The sequence below is a fragment of the Rhodotorula graminis genome (genome assembly GCF_001329695.1).
Source record: "Rhodotorula graminis WP1 unplaced genomic scaffold RHOBAscaffold_6, whole genome shotgun sequence".
Taxonomy (NCBI): Eukaryota; Fungi; Basidiomycota; class Microbotryomycetes; order Sporidiobolales; family Sporidiobolaceae; genus Rhodotorula; species Rhodotorula graminis.
Window position 1 is genome coordinate 659,609 of NW_017264933.1, and position 10,618 is coordinate 670,226.

At 70.4% G+C, this 10,618-nt stretch overlaps 5 protein-coding genes across 5 annotated transcripts in view; 3 read left to right on the forward strand and 2 right to left on the reverse strand.

Moving 5' to 3' along the window:
• Nucleotides 1-7: 7 nt before the first annotated feature.
• RHOBADRAFT_53310 (uncharacterized protein) lies at nt 8-4,592 on the forward strand (the record flags this gene model as incomplete). The annotated part of the gene is made up of 3 exons (XM_018416774.1): nt 8-3,409; nt 3,500-3,598; nt 3,672-4,592. The coding sequence occupies exons 1-3, from the start codon at nt 656-658 to the stop codon at nt 4,590-4,592; spliced, it is 3,774 nt and encodes a 1,257-aa protein (XP_018271366.1). The 5' UTR covers nt 8-655.
• Nucleotides 4,593-4,838: 246 nt separating this feature from the next.
• On the reverse strand, nt 4,839-6,051 carry RHOBADRAFT_26634 (uncharacterized protein). Its single transcript, XM_018412756.1, has 2 exons — nt 5,671-6,051; nt 4,839-5,596 (listed from the first exon to the last, which is right to left on the reverse strand). The coding sequence occupies exons 1-2, from the start codon at nt 5,767-5,769 to the stop codon at nt 4,880-4,882; spliced, it is 816 nt and encodes a 271-aa protein (XP_018271367.1). The 5' UTR covers nt 5,770-6,051; the 3' UTR covers nt 4,839-4,879.
• Nucleotides 6,052-6,531: 480 nt separating this feature from the next.
• Nucleotides 6,532-8,430, forward strand: RHOBADRAFT_53312 (uncharacterized protein; the record flags this gene model as incomplete). The annotated part of the gene is made up of 10 exons (XM_018416775.1): nt 6,532-6,702; nt 6,786-6,818; nt 6,930-7,145; nt 7,215-7,305; nt 7,375-7,408; nt 7,473-7,596; nt 7,667-7,724; nt 7,799-7,891; nt 7,955-8,088; nt 8,156-8,430. 10 exons carry the CDS (start codon nt 6,532-6,534, stop codon nt 8,375-8,377), a joined length of 1,176 nt encoding a protein of 391 aa, XP_018271368.1. The 3' UTR covers nt 8,378-8,430.
• Nucleotides 8,431-8,905: 475 nt separating this feature from the next.
• Nucleotides 8,906-9,896, forward strand: RHOBADRAFT_14191 (uncharacterized protein; the record flags this gene model as incomplete). Its single annotated transcript, XM_018412187.1, has 6 exons — nt 8,906-8,926; nt 8,988-9,094; nt 9,171-9,307; nt 9,395-9,436; nt 9,532-9,652; nt 9,758-9,896. 6 exons carry the CDS (start codon nt 8,906-8,908, stop codon nt 9,894-9,896), a joined length of 567 nt encoding a protein of 188 aa, XP_018271369.1.
• A 331-nt stretch (nt 9,897-10,227) lies between these two features.
• Nucleotides 10,228-10,618, reverse strand: part of RHOBADRAFT_31704 (uncharacterized protein) — a gene marked incomplete at both ends in the record, with an annotated part of 2,909 nt that continues 2,518 nt past the window's right edge. Inside the window, one exon of the mRNA XM_018412987.1 lies at nt 10,228-10,425. Within this exon, the coding sequence (XP_018271370.1) occupies nt 10,228-10,425 (198 nt within the window). The remainder of the gene's footprint in view (nt 10,426-10,618) is intronic.

Genomic DNA, 10,618 nt, shown 5'->3' on the forward strand with positions numbered 1-10,618 from the left:
CGTCGAGTACGACTTCCACCACGCGCCGCCCGTTCCTCCCCTCCCGACCGACCCATACGCGCGCTACGGCCCCTCGACCACCGCCGCCACCGCCTCACCCTCGTCGTCGTCGCTCCTCTCGCGGCTCGACCCGCCGCCGCCCGCGCCGCCCGGCGCCCCGCCGTCCACCCTCGTCCTCAACGGCGTCCCCGTCCCGGCGTCGCTCGCGCGCCGAGCGCCGCCGCACGTCGCGCTCAAGGACGAGGAGCCAGAGGAGGGCGAGCTGGAGGAGGGCGAGCTCGAGGAGGGCGAGGAGCGCGAGGACGAGTACGGGCCGGCGAGGCCAACGACGCCGCCAAAGCCTGTGCCGGTCGTGGGCGCGGGCGGCGACGACGAGCGCGGCGAGACGCCGCCGCTCCCGGCGCCGCCTGTCGAGCGCTCGCCGGTCAAGGTCGAGCCCGGGCCCGACGTCGAGATCGGCGCGGGCGCGGTGCAGCTCGACGAGGAGGGCACGCCGCCGCCGCCGCCTCAGACGTCGGTCACGTTGCCCACCACCGAGCGCCGGCGCTCGCCGACCCCGAGGACAAGGAGCGCCGTCTCGCTCACGCCGCCGCTCCCGTCCACGACGACGAGCGCGCGCACGCCGCCATCGCGGGCCGACGACGCCGACACCGAGATGGCGCCGCCGCCTGCCGCCGCGCTCGCCGCTCCCGTCGAGCCGAGCGTGCCGCCCGCCGTCCCGCTCGAGAGGGCCGATGCGCCGATGCAGGACGTGCAGCAGGCTGCGCTCGAGCGCGAGGAGGGCGAGCTCGCGTCGTCGCCGGTCAAGGCGCCCGAGTCGCCCGAGTCGGCGCCTGTGGGCGTCCCGCGACTCGTCGAGCCGGCGCCGGCGGCGTCGACCGTGCCTGCGTCGACGCCGGCAGATACATCGGCGCCTTCGCCCTCGACCTCAATCTCGACCTCGGCCTCGACCCTCCTTCCTCCTCCTCACGCCGACACCAAACCGCTCTCGTCCCTCGGCGCCCCGCCCTCGCCTGCACCTGCGCCCGCCGCCGTCCCCAGCCTCGGCGCCGCCACACCCGCCTCCCTCGCGCTCGCACGCCCGACACCCTCCCCCGCTGCGAGGCAGCGCCCGCTCCCGCCGCCACCGCCGCCGCCGTACATCCCGCCCGTCCCCGTGCCCACGCCCGCCGTCGAACCGAGCGTCGAGCCGCGCGCCGACGTGCAGAGCGCCGCCGAGCACGAGCACGAGCACGAGTCGGCGGGTCCGGCGCGCGCGCTCGAGGCCGAGCCTGAGCGTTTCGAGCGCTCGTCGCCGCGGCCGCGAGTCGGCGAGGTCGACGGCCGTGCGCAGCCCGAGAAGCGGCAGTCGTCGTCGCCGTCGGTCGCGCCTGTTGGCAAGCTCGTCGATGTCGAAGCGTCGGCCGCGCAGGAGGACGTCGAGATGGCCGAGCTGGCGCCCGCCGCGGCTCGACCCGCCGTCGCCGAGCAGGAGCAGGAGCAGGGCGACACCGACATGCGCGACGCCGAGCTGGACAAGGACGTCGACGGCGCGCACGGCCCGCCTGCGCCGGCACCGCCCTCGCCGCACCCGACCGACGAGCTGCACCGCCACTCGCCAACGACGCCGCAGGAGCAGGACCACGAGCGCGAGCGGTCGTCGTCGCCTGCTACCCGCCGCGGCGACGAGGACGACACGGTCGGTCTCGGCGCGCAGCACGCCGACGAGGACCCGCGAGTCGCGATCGAGCAGCAGCGGCTCCGGCTCACGGGCGGCGTCGTCGTCCCCGAGGTGGGCTCGGCCGAGCGCGACGAGGTCCTCGGCGCGACGTGGGACGCGCTCGTCGAGCCGCACGAGCGCCTGTCGGGCGCGCTCTTTGACGACTTTGCGGCGCGCGACGACCGCCGTCGGGACAAGGCGATCGCGCTCCGGCGGCAGTACAAGGCGCTCAACGACGACTGGAAGGCGCACTGCGTCCGGCTCGACAAGCTCCGCGACCGTGTCCACCGCCGCGAGCAGCACCCGGCCCTCGGCTCGTCGTCGTCGGTCGCCACGGCGCCGCAGACGCCCTCGATCGACTCGGCCGGCATGCCCTTCTACCCGGAGCCCGTCACGCCCGGGCCCTCGCACGGCGGCGTCGGCGGCGGCGGCGGCGGCGGCCTGTTCGGCGGCGGCATCAGCAGCCGCGCGAACCGGCGCAGCGCCGGCGGTGCCGGTGCCGCGTTCGGCGGGTACGGCGACGCCGTGCGGTCCGAGGCCGAGTTTCTCGAGATCCTCGCGAGCCTCGAGACGGCCGACCTGCGCGACCCGGACGCGCGCGCGGCGCGCACGGCCGCCGTCGTGCCCGACATGGTCATCGACCCGTCCGAGCGGCGCGAGGTGCTCGAGCTCGCGTTCGACGACGACCGGTACCTCGTCGACGATCCGGTCGACGCGTACGGCATCGACCAGCCGCTCGACGTCTGGACCGAGGACGAGGTCGAGACGTTCTGCAAGCGGTACGCGGCCCACCCGAAGCAGTTCGGCAAGATCGCCGCCGACCTCGCCGACAAGTCGACGGCGCAGTGCGTCCTGTTCTACTACCGCATGAAGAACACGATCGACTTTCGCAGCCTGTCGGAGCGTCGAGGCCGCGACGGGCGCCGCAAAAAGTCCAAGAAGCGGCCCGAGGGCGGCAAAGGGTCGTCGCTCCTGTCGAACCTCAACAAGAAGCCGCGCATGGCTGCGCCGCCGGCCCCGATCGACGAGCGCGACGACGAGGACGACGGCGAAAGCGCGCCGACCTCGCCGAGGCTCAACCGCCGCGAGCCGCCGACCTCGACCTCGGCCGTCTTCACGCCGGGCCCGTCGTTCGCCCGCTCGAGGCCGCGCCCGTCGGCGTCGGCGACCGCCTCGGCGCAGGAGGACGTCTCGGACGACGGCGCGACGAGTCGGCCGAGCACGGCGCAGACGCCCAAGTCGTCGTTCCTGCCCCCGGCGTCGTCCACGCCCGCCAACGCGGCCGTCGCTGCGCCCACCCCGGCGGCGCACGCCCAGCTGCCGCCCTCCGAGGGCATGATGGAGGCGGCCGAGGCGCTCGGCGCGCTCGGCGCACTCGCCGCCGGCGACGACGGCGACGAGAGCATGCAAACGGACGACCTCGCAACGCCCAAGGCGCGCGCGCGCAAGCCTCGCTCGAGCTCGGCCGCCACCGCCACCGACCCCGACGCGCACCTCGGCGACGACTCGACGACGCCTGCGGGCCCTCCTGAGCCTGTCGGCGCCGCCGTGGGCGACAAGGCGGCCAAGCCCAAGCGCCGCTCGAACACGTCGTCGTACTGGACGGTCGCCGAGCGCAATGAGATCGTGCGTCTCCTCGGCGTTCACGGCACCGACTGGAAGAAGGTCGCCGAGGGCGTCGGCAACAAGACCTGGGTCCAGTGCCGCAACGTGCGTCCTGCCCCTTCCCCTCTTTGCCTCTTGCCGGGCCCGTCCTGACTCTTTCTCCCTTCCCTCCCGCTCTCTTTCTCCCTCTCGCAGTGGTACCAGAGCAACGCCAAGAAGCAGAACCTCGTCGACATCGTCAACGAGGGTGACAGCGTCGAGCTCGATGGCCCGGCTGCAGTCGAGCACCTCGGCGTGCGTCCCGCGCTCTCTCTCTCCTCCTTCAGCTCGCGACGTAGCCCTGACTGACAAGCTTGCGCCCTTGCAGCACGGCAACCTGCTCCAGGAGCGCCTCGTCACGGGCGCGAACGGCCCTGCCCTTCCTCGCGCCGGCTTCTTCGACCCGCCCGACCGCCAGCAGCTCCCGCCCCTTCCCTCGCTCGACAACCCGTCGTCGCGCCGCAGCTCGACCGGCAAGGCCGGCATGCACATCCGCAACATGCTCAACGACGAGCCAGAGGAGGAGGGCGCGACGACGCCTGCTCGCGACGACTGGTTCGGCACCGACGGCGGCGACGCAGCGAGCGTCTCGACCGAGGACGACCCCGACGCCGCTCTCGCCGCCGTCACCACCGCCCAGCCGGCATCGAGCCTCTTGAGCCGGTACGACGAGCGCGCGCTCGACGCCATGCGGCCCTCGTCGGCCCCGCAGGCCATCGAGACGGTCCGAGCGCCGCTCAACGGCCTGCCGTCGCTGTTCCGGGCCACGCAGCGCCTCCCGTCGTTCCCGTCGAGCCTGAGCGAGCGTCGCCTCGAGGCTCAGCCCCGCATGCCAGCGTTCGCGGGCCAGCAGCCGCCGCAGTGGACGCGCTCGCCGGCGTCGCCCTTCGGCGCGTTCGTCGCCTCGCCGGCCCCGACGGCCTCGCCCCTGACGCCGGCCCAGGCCGCCTCGGGCGACTACTACCGCCGGGCGACGTTCGAGTCGGCGCGCACGGTGCCCGGCACGCCCGACTACTTTACGCCCAAGCCGGCGGCTCCGTACGAGCGGTACGCGCGCAGCGTCGACCCGGCTGGCTCGACGCCCACTGTTGTGCCGTATGGCCAGCAGCACCCGTCGCAGCAGCAGCAGCAGCAGCAGTCGGCGTCGACGTACCCTCCCCCTCACTCGCACCCGCACCCGCACCCGCACTCGCACCACCACCACGCCCACCCGTCGCCCCAGTGGTCGCACGACCCGTCCCGGCGGTAGCGCACCCCCTCCCCCACCTCTGTCCTTTTCCCTCGTCGTCTCGTCGGTCGCACCGCAGCAGCAGCAGTTTTCGTGGTCTTGCGTCTGTGTTTGTCGTCCTGCGCGCCCGTCCAACAGAAGACGGCTCTCTCTCCCGACGCGCCTTGTGTGTATCGATACGCTTAATGCGCTTCTCTCTCTCTCTCTCTCTCTCGTGTGTCTCGCGTCGTCGAGAGTTGCAGCGAGGGACTGGGAGAGAGCGGAAAGAGGGAGGGAGAGACGAGGTTCGTGCACGCCGCCGACGCTCGCTACAGCTCGGCCCGCACCATGCCCTCGAGCAGGGCGTACCCTGCCTTGACGCCGTCGACAATGTGCACCTTTGCGCCGTCGACCTCGCCGAGCTCCTCGACGCACGCCTCTCGCACCGTCGCGTCGAGCCCAGCCATCCCGGCGCACCCCAAGCACACCGCCCTCAATCGCCCGCTCCCGTCGTCGCCCCTCGCCCTCCCGATCAGCCTCTTGACGGCCTCCTTCATCTTGCGCGCCACCTCGTCGGCCGGCAAGTCGTGCAGCTCGACCGCCGTCAAGCCCGTCGTCTCGACGCCCGCGAACCGGCCCGTCCTCGCGCCCTCGCCGCCGCGCAACGCGAGAAAGTCGCGCACGCCTCGCGTCAGGAGGCCGTCCCAGACGGCGCCCGTCGTCACGATCCCGAAGCGGTCGTCGGGCGAGTGGAGGAGCGCGAGCGAGGCGACGAGGGACGCCTCGAAGATGCCCGTGACGGGGCGGGTCGGGCCGGGCTGGGACGCGTATTGGGCGGCGAGGAGCGGGACGAGAGGGTGGACCGAGTAGCAGGCGATGAGGATGGCCGAGTGGGCGTCGACGAGCGAGAGGGACGAGGAGGTTGTCGAGGGGCCGGACGTTGCGAGCAGGTGTGGGAGGACTTCGTCGGCAGTGTGGTGGCAGTCTTTGTCGTCGTTGATCGAGGCGACGCCTGTCGGAGCCGTAAAGAAGGTCGGGCGCGGGAACTGCAGCTCGGAGGGAGGGTGGTGGGTGAGCGTCGGCGAGAGCACAGGGGTCGTGGCGGGCAGTGCGGACGCACCTTGCTCGACTCGATGATGCCATTCAGTGCTCGCTCGACGCCGTCTGTCATTGAGCGCGTCGTGTTGGGGTTGACGACGAGAATCGGGAGGTGCGCCATGGGTGAGGCGAGGAGGCGAGGCCGAGGACGAGGTCAACGGTCCGCCTTTGGTGCTCGATGGCGTGTGTCGATGTGGGCGACGAGCTTGTACGCGCTCGTAGCAGTCAAGGCGCGGTCTGAGGAGAGCTGTCGACCGCCTCCCCCTCCTCCTCCTCTCTCACACGATTCGTCGGTCCGCTTCCTCCGCTCTGCCCCACACTGGCTCTCGCGCCGGCTCCGCGCTGGCCAAGAGGGAAAGGAGAGACTCGGACGGACAGCGGCGACGCTCTCTCCCTCCGTCCTTCCACTCGTCGCGCTCAACTTGCTGCCTGCGCGACTGCTCGCCCTCGACACTGCTGCTCGAGCGCGCCCCACGAGCTCGAGCGCGGTTGCTGCGCATACGCGTCCCTGCCCCTCGCTCAGCGTCCAACGTCGGAGCCGGCGCCAGCCGAGGGAGCGCGTGCGGCGAGGGAGGCGCGAGCGGGCGCCGGCGTTCGCGCACCGGGCAGGCCTCCAGCGCTCCAGCACGCAGTGAGGACGGGTTGCTCGACGCTCAAGCTGCGCAGCCAGCTGTGAGCGTGTGCCTCGTTCAACGAGGAACGGCGCCAAATGCGCGCCGCGCCCAAAATTGGGTCGTCGCTGGCGATGCGTCCGACTCTCGCAGCTCGCCTCTCTCTCGCCGCATCGCTGCTGTTTGCCTCTCGCTTTCTCAACTCTCGACCTCTCGAGCCAGCAGCACCTTCGACCGACCGACCGACCGACCGAGCACCTCCCTCGCCCGCCATGCTCGCTCTCGCCGTCGCAGCCACTCTCGCCCTCGCCTCGTCGGCGCTCGCCGAGACCACCATCACGGCAGCTCCATCGCCGTCGCAGGTCGCCAAGGCCAAGCGCGCAGAGACGTCGCCGCAGCCGCTCACCGACTACAGCTACAGCTACGGCCAGCAGCCGTACCAGGTGCGTCGACCCCTTCCTCCTCGAGCCACTGCGCGCTCTGCGTCCCTTGAAGGACCTCGAACTGACTCGTACTCGATGCGCAGGTCAACCCGTACAACGTCGGCCGTGGTCCTCAGGTGCGTCCTCGTCGCTCAGCCGGCTCTGGACTTGCCCAGAACTGACTTGCTGCGCAACCTCTCGCCCACCATCCCCTGCCTCACTCTCGCCACCTACGCCACGCCAAACAGTCGGGCTACAACATCTGCAACTCGACGACGAGCGGGTCCGACGCGCAGTGCCAGACGCTCGTCGCCAACAACGCGAGCGACTTCTGCCTGTGGGGCAGCCCGACGACCGACGCTACGGGCACCATCGGCGACATCGAGGCGGCCGTCGTCGCGTACTGCACGACCGATAAATGGGGCGCTCGCGTCCTCCCCGAGGGCGCCATCACCGGCCTCCAGGTGCGTCCCTCGCCCTCCCTCTCGATCGACCTTCTCAATCTCTCGCTCACGTCTTGCGCTCGCGTACAGGTCATGCACACGTCCGAGTACATCCAGTGGACCGGCCACATCAACATGACGGCGCTCAACCTCGTCGCGGACGACACGGGAGGCGAACTCGGTGCGCTCGACCCTCTCCCTCTCTCCTTCTCCCTCCTGTGCCTGTCCTGACAGCTCCTCTGCCACACAGACCCGCACGGCGCGGACCAGCTCGGCAACCCTCTGTATGTCTATTTCCCCTGGCTGTCGTCGTGGCGTCCCGTCGCTAATCCTTTTCCTCGTCCGCAGGGGCGGCATCGTTTTCTCGACCGGCCTTCCGTCCGCCGTCGGCGGCGACAACTCGACCATGCAGCAGGTGATCAGCTGGAACAACTTCGTTGGCTCCGGCGTGTTCTGCATGAAGTTCTGCGGGGTGAGTCGTCGCCCTCGTCCTCTTTGCGCTCGAGGCGCGGTCCCACTCACGCCTTCCCGTCTCCCCGCAGCCCATCTCGTCGCCCAACTACTGCGAGAACCGCTTCGACCTCATCGGCTGCGAGTACAGTGCGTCCGAACGTTTTCCCTTGATCGACTCGAGCGCCATTCAGGCGTAAAGCTGACCTCGTTCCCTCCTCCAGACATGCCGGCGGCGTACGAGGACGGCGTCTTCAACGAGTGCGACGGCGACCTCCAGGACGTCGTGGGCACCTACACCGGCACCGACGGCAAGAGTGCGTCGCGTCGCTCGTCGTCGGTTCCCCGAGAAGCGTCATGACGCTCCTTCCCTCTCGCAGCCTCGACTTGGTCGCAGCCCGAGTCGCTCGCCGCCGACAGCACCCTTCCCTGGACGCCTCGCGTCCCGTCGTCGTCCAACTGCAGGACGTACTCGTCGGCCGACCTGTTCCCGGCCTCGCTCCTCGGGTACCAGGTGCGTCGTCCGCCTTTTCCCTCTTTCCTGCGCACGGCCCTCGACTGACTCCTCGCCCGCCCGGCAGACCTCGTCCGGCGCCGCCTCGACGACTTCCTCGGCATCGTCCATGTCGACCGGCTCGGCGGCCTCGTCGCGCTCGGGCTCGTCGAGCAAGGGCGCCTCGGCGACGGGTGACTCGTCCGCGGCGGCGCAGAAGACGAGCGGGTCGACCTCGGGCGCAGCGCACGTCGTCGTCTCGGGCGGCGTGCTTGCCTTTGCCGGTGCTCTCGTCGCCGCGCTCGTTTAGACGGGCGCCTCTCTTGTAGATGCTCTTGACACGGACGCTTTCTCTCTCCCCTCTCTGGCGACGACCCCTCTGCATCTCTCCCCTCATCGATTCGTGATCTATCTCTTGCCAGTGTCGCAACGTGCATCGTGTCCTCTCGAAGCGCGCCCAGGAAGCGAGAGAGCGAGCGAGCAGCTTCCCCTCCCCTCCTCCTCGAGCCGACCCTCGCCCTCACCGCCACCACCACCTCGCCCTCACCCTCTCTCGCTCGTCATGGGTCCTCCGCGCGGTCGCGCACGAGGCAAGTCGAGCTCTGCGCGCGGCGGCGCACGCGGCAACACGCACGCCGGGCGAGCTCCGCGCGACACTTCGACCTACGCCGGCGCGGGCTACAGCGACATCCCGGCGTCGGCGGTGGACCAGGGCGGCAGCGGCAGCGACAGCGAGGGTTCCGGTGCGCCCAATCTCGCTCTCTCTGGCCCCTCGCGCACAGCTGACGACGAGGACTCGGCCCGGACAGATGAAGACGGCGACGAGCTCCTGTCGAGCATGGTGCCTGTGGCGATGTGGGTGCGTGGCGCAGCTCTCTCCTGTGACATGTACGAGCACTGACATGCGCGCACCCGGGCAGGACTTTGACCACTGCGACCCGCGCAAGTGCTCCGGCAAGAAGCTCGCGCGCATGAACCTCATGGAGGAGCTGCGAGTCGGCCAGCGCTTCCAGGGCATCGTCATGAGGTCCGTCCCCCCTCGTTTCTCTGGCGCGCTCTCGAGGCGCCGCACGAGCTGACCCCGAGTCGCGAGCAACCCGCAGTCCAAAGGGCAAGGACGTCGTCTCGCCCGCCGACAAGGACATTGTCGCCACGGCCGGCGTCGCCGTCGTCGAGTGCTCGTGGGCGCGCCTCGACGAGATCCCCTTCAACAAGATCCGGTCGCCGCACGAGCGGATATGTGCGTCCCCCCCTGTCTCCCCGAGTCGCCCTCCTCAATCCGGCCCGAGCCCTGACTGACCCTCTCGTCGCGCTGTCTGTCCCGCAGTGCCGTACCTCGTCGCCGCCAACCCGGTCAACTATGGCAAGCGTGCGTCCCCCAGCTCCTCCTCCCTGTCCATTCTCCCTCTCTCGCGCCATCTCGAGCGGCGAGCCTGACTCACTCGCCGCCCGCGTTCCACGCAGCGTACAAGCTCACGTGCGCCGAGGCGATCGCGGCCGCGCTCTACATCACGGGCTTCGATGCCCAGGCCGAGGTCCTCTTGAGCAAGTTCTCGTGGGGCCACTCGTTCTGGGAGGTCAACGGGTGCGTCCCCTCTCTCTCTCTCCCTCCCTCTCCCTCTGCCCGCCTCTCTCGGTGTCGGTGTGCCCGCTCGAGTGCCCTCGCTGACTCGTCAGCGCGCCGCCGCAGGCCCATCATCGAGCGGTACCGAACGTGCACGACGCCCGAGTCGGTGCTCGCCATGCAGGAGGTCATGATCCGCGAGATGGAGCAGGAGCAGTCGGAGCGGCGTGCGTCCCTCTTCTCCCTCACTCTCGTTGGCGAATGAGCGAGCGCTCACCTCGTCTCTCTCTCGTGCGCGCGCAGACCGGGCCAAGAAGGAGGAGGAGGAGACGGGCGACTTGCTCTACGCCAACCCGAACCATGCCGGCGGGGCGTGGAAGCCGCATCACTCGGACGACGACGACGACGACGACGACGAGGGCGTGTCGTCGGGAAACGAGGAGGACACGGTCGAGGAGGACTTTGAGGTCGACGCTCTCGGGAACCGGATCGAGCGCACGCTGTAGCAGAGACACGGAGCTAGTTGCACAATCGAGAGGCACGTAACGCTAGAACTACAGACACACAGAGAGAGAAAGAGAGAGACGGACCCGCCCTCAGCTCGACAGCAGACCCTGAATCGCACGCTCCATCTCCTCGTCGCGCTCGATCTCGTCGGGCGTCGGTCCTGCCGCGTGCTGCTGCGGGAGCGCGCCGACCTTGTTGCCCGACGCGGCCGAGGCCTGGCCGAGCTTGCCGTCGGTGATCTGCCACAGGACCTTGTCGACCTCTTCCTGCGCCTCGTCCTCGAGCTCCTCGTCGCGTCGTCGAGCGTCTCCATCGTGTCGTCGAGCATCTCGGTCATGATGCCGGCCTGCGGGGGCGCACGGTCGCCTGTCAGTCAGTCCGGCGCTTGACGAGGAGAGGGGGGGGGAGGGGGGAGGGGGGCGAGTGGTTGGATAGGTTATATTGTCTTATATGTGGGGAGCGGTGGGCTTTGAGGCGGGC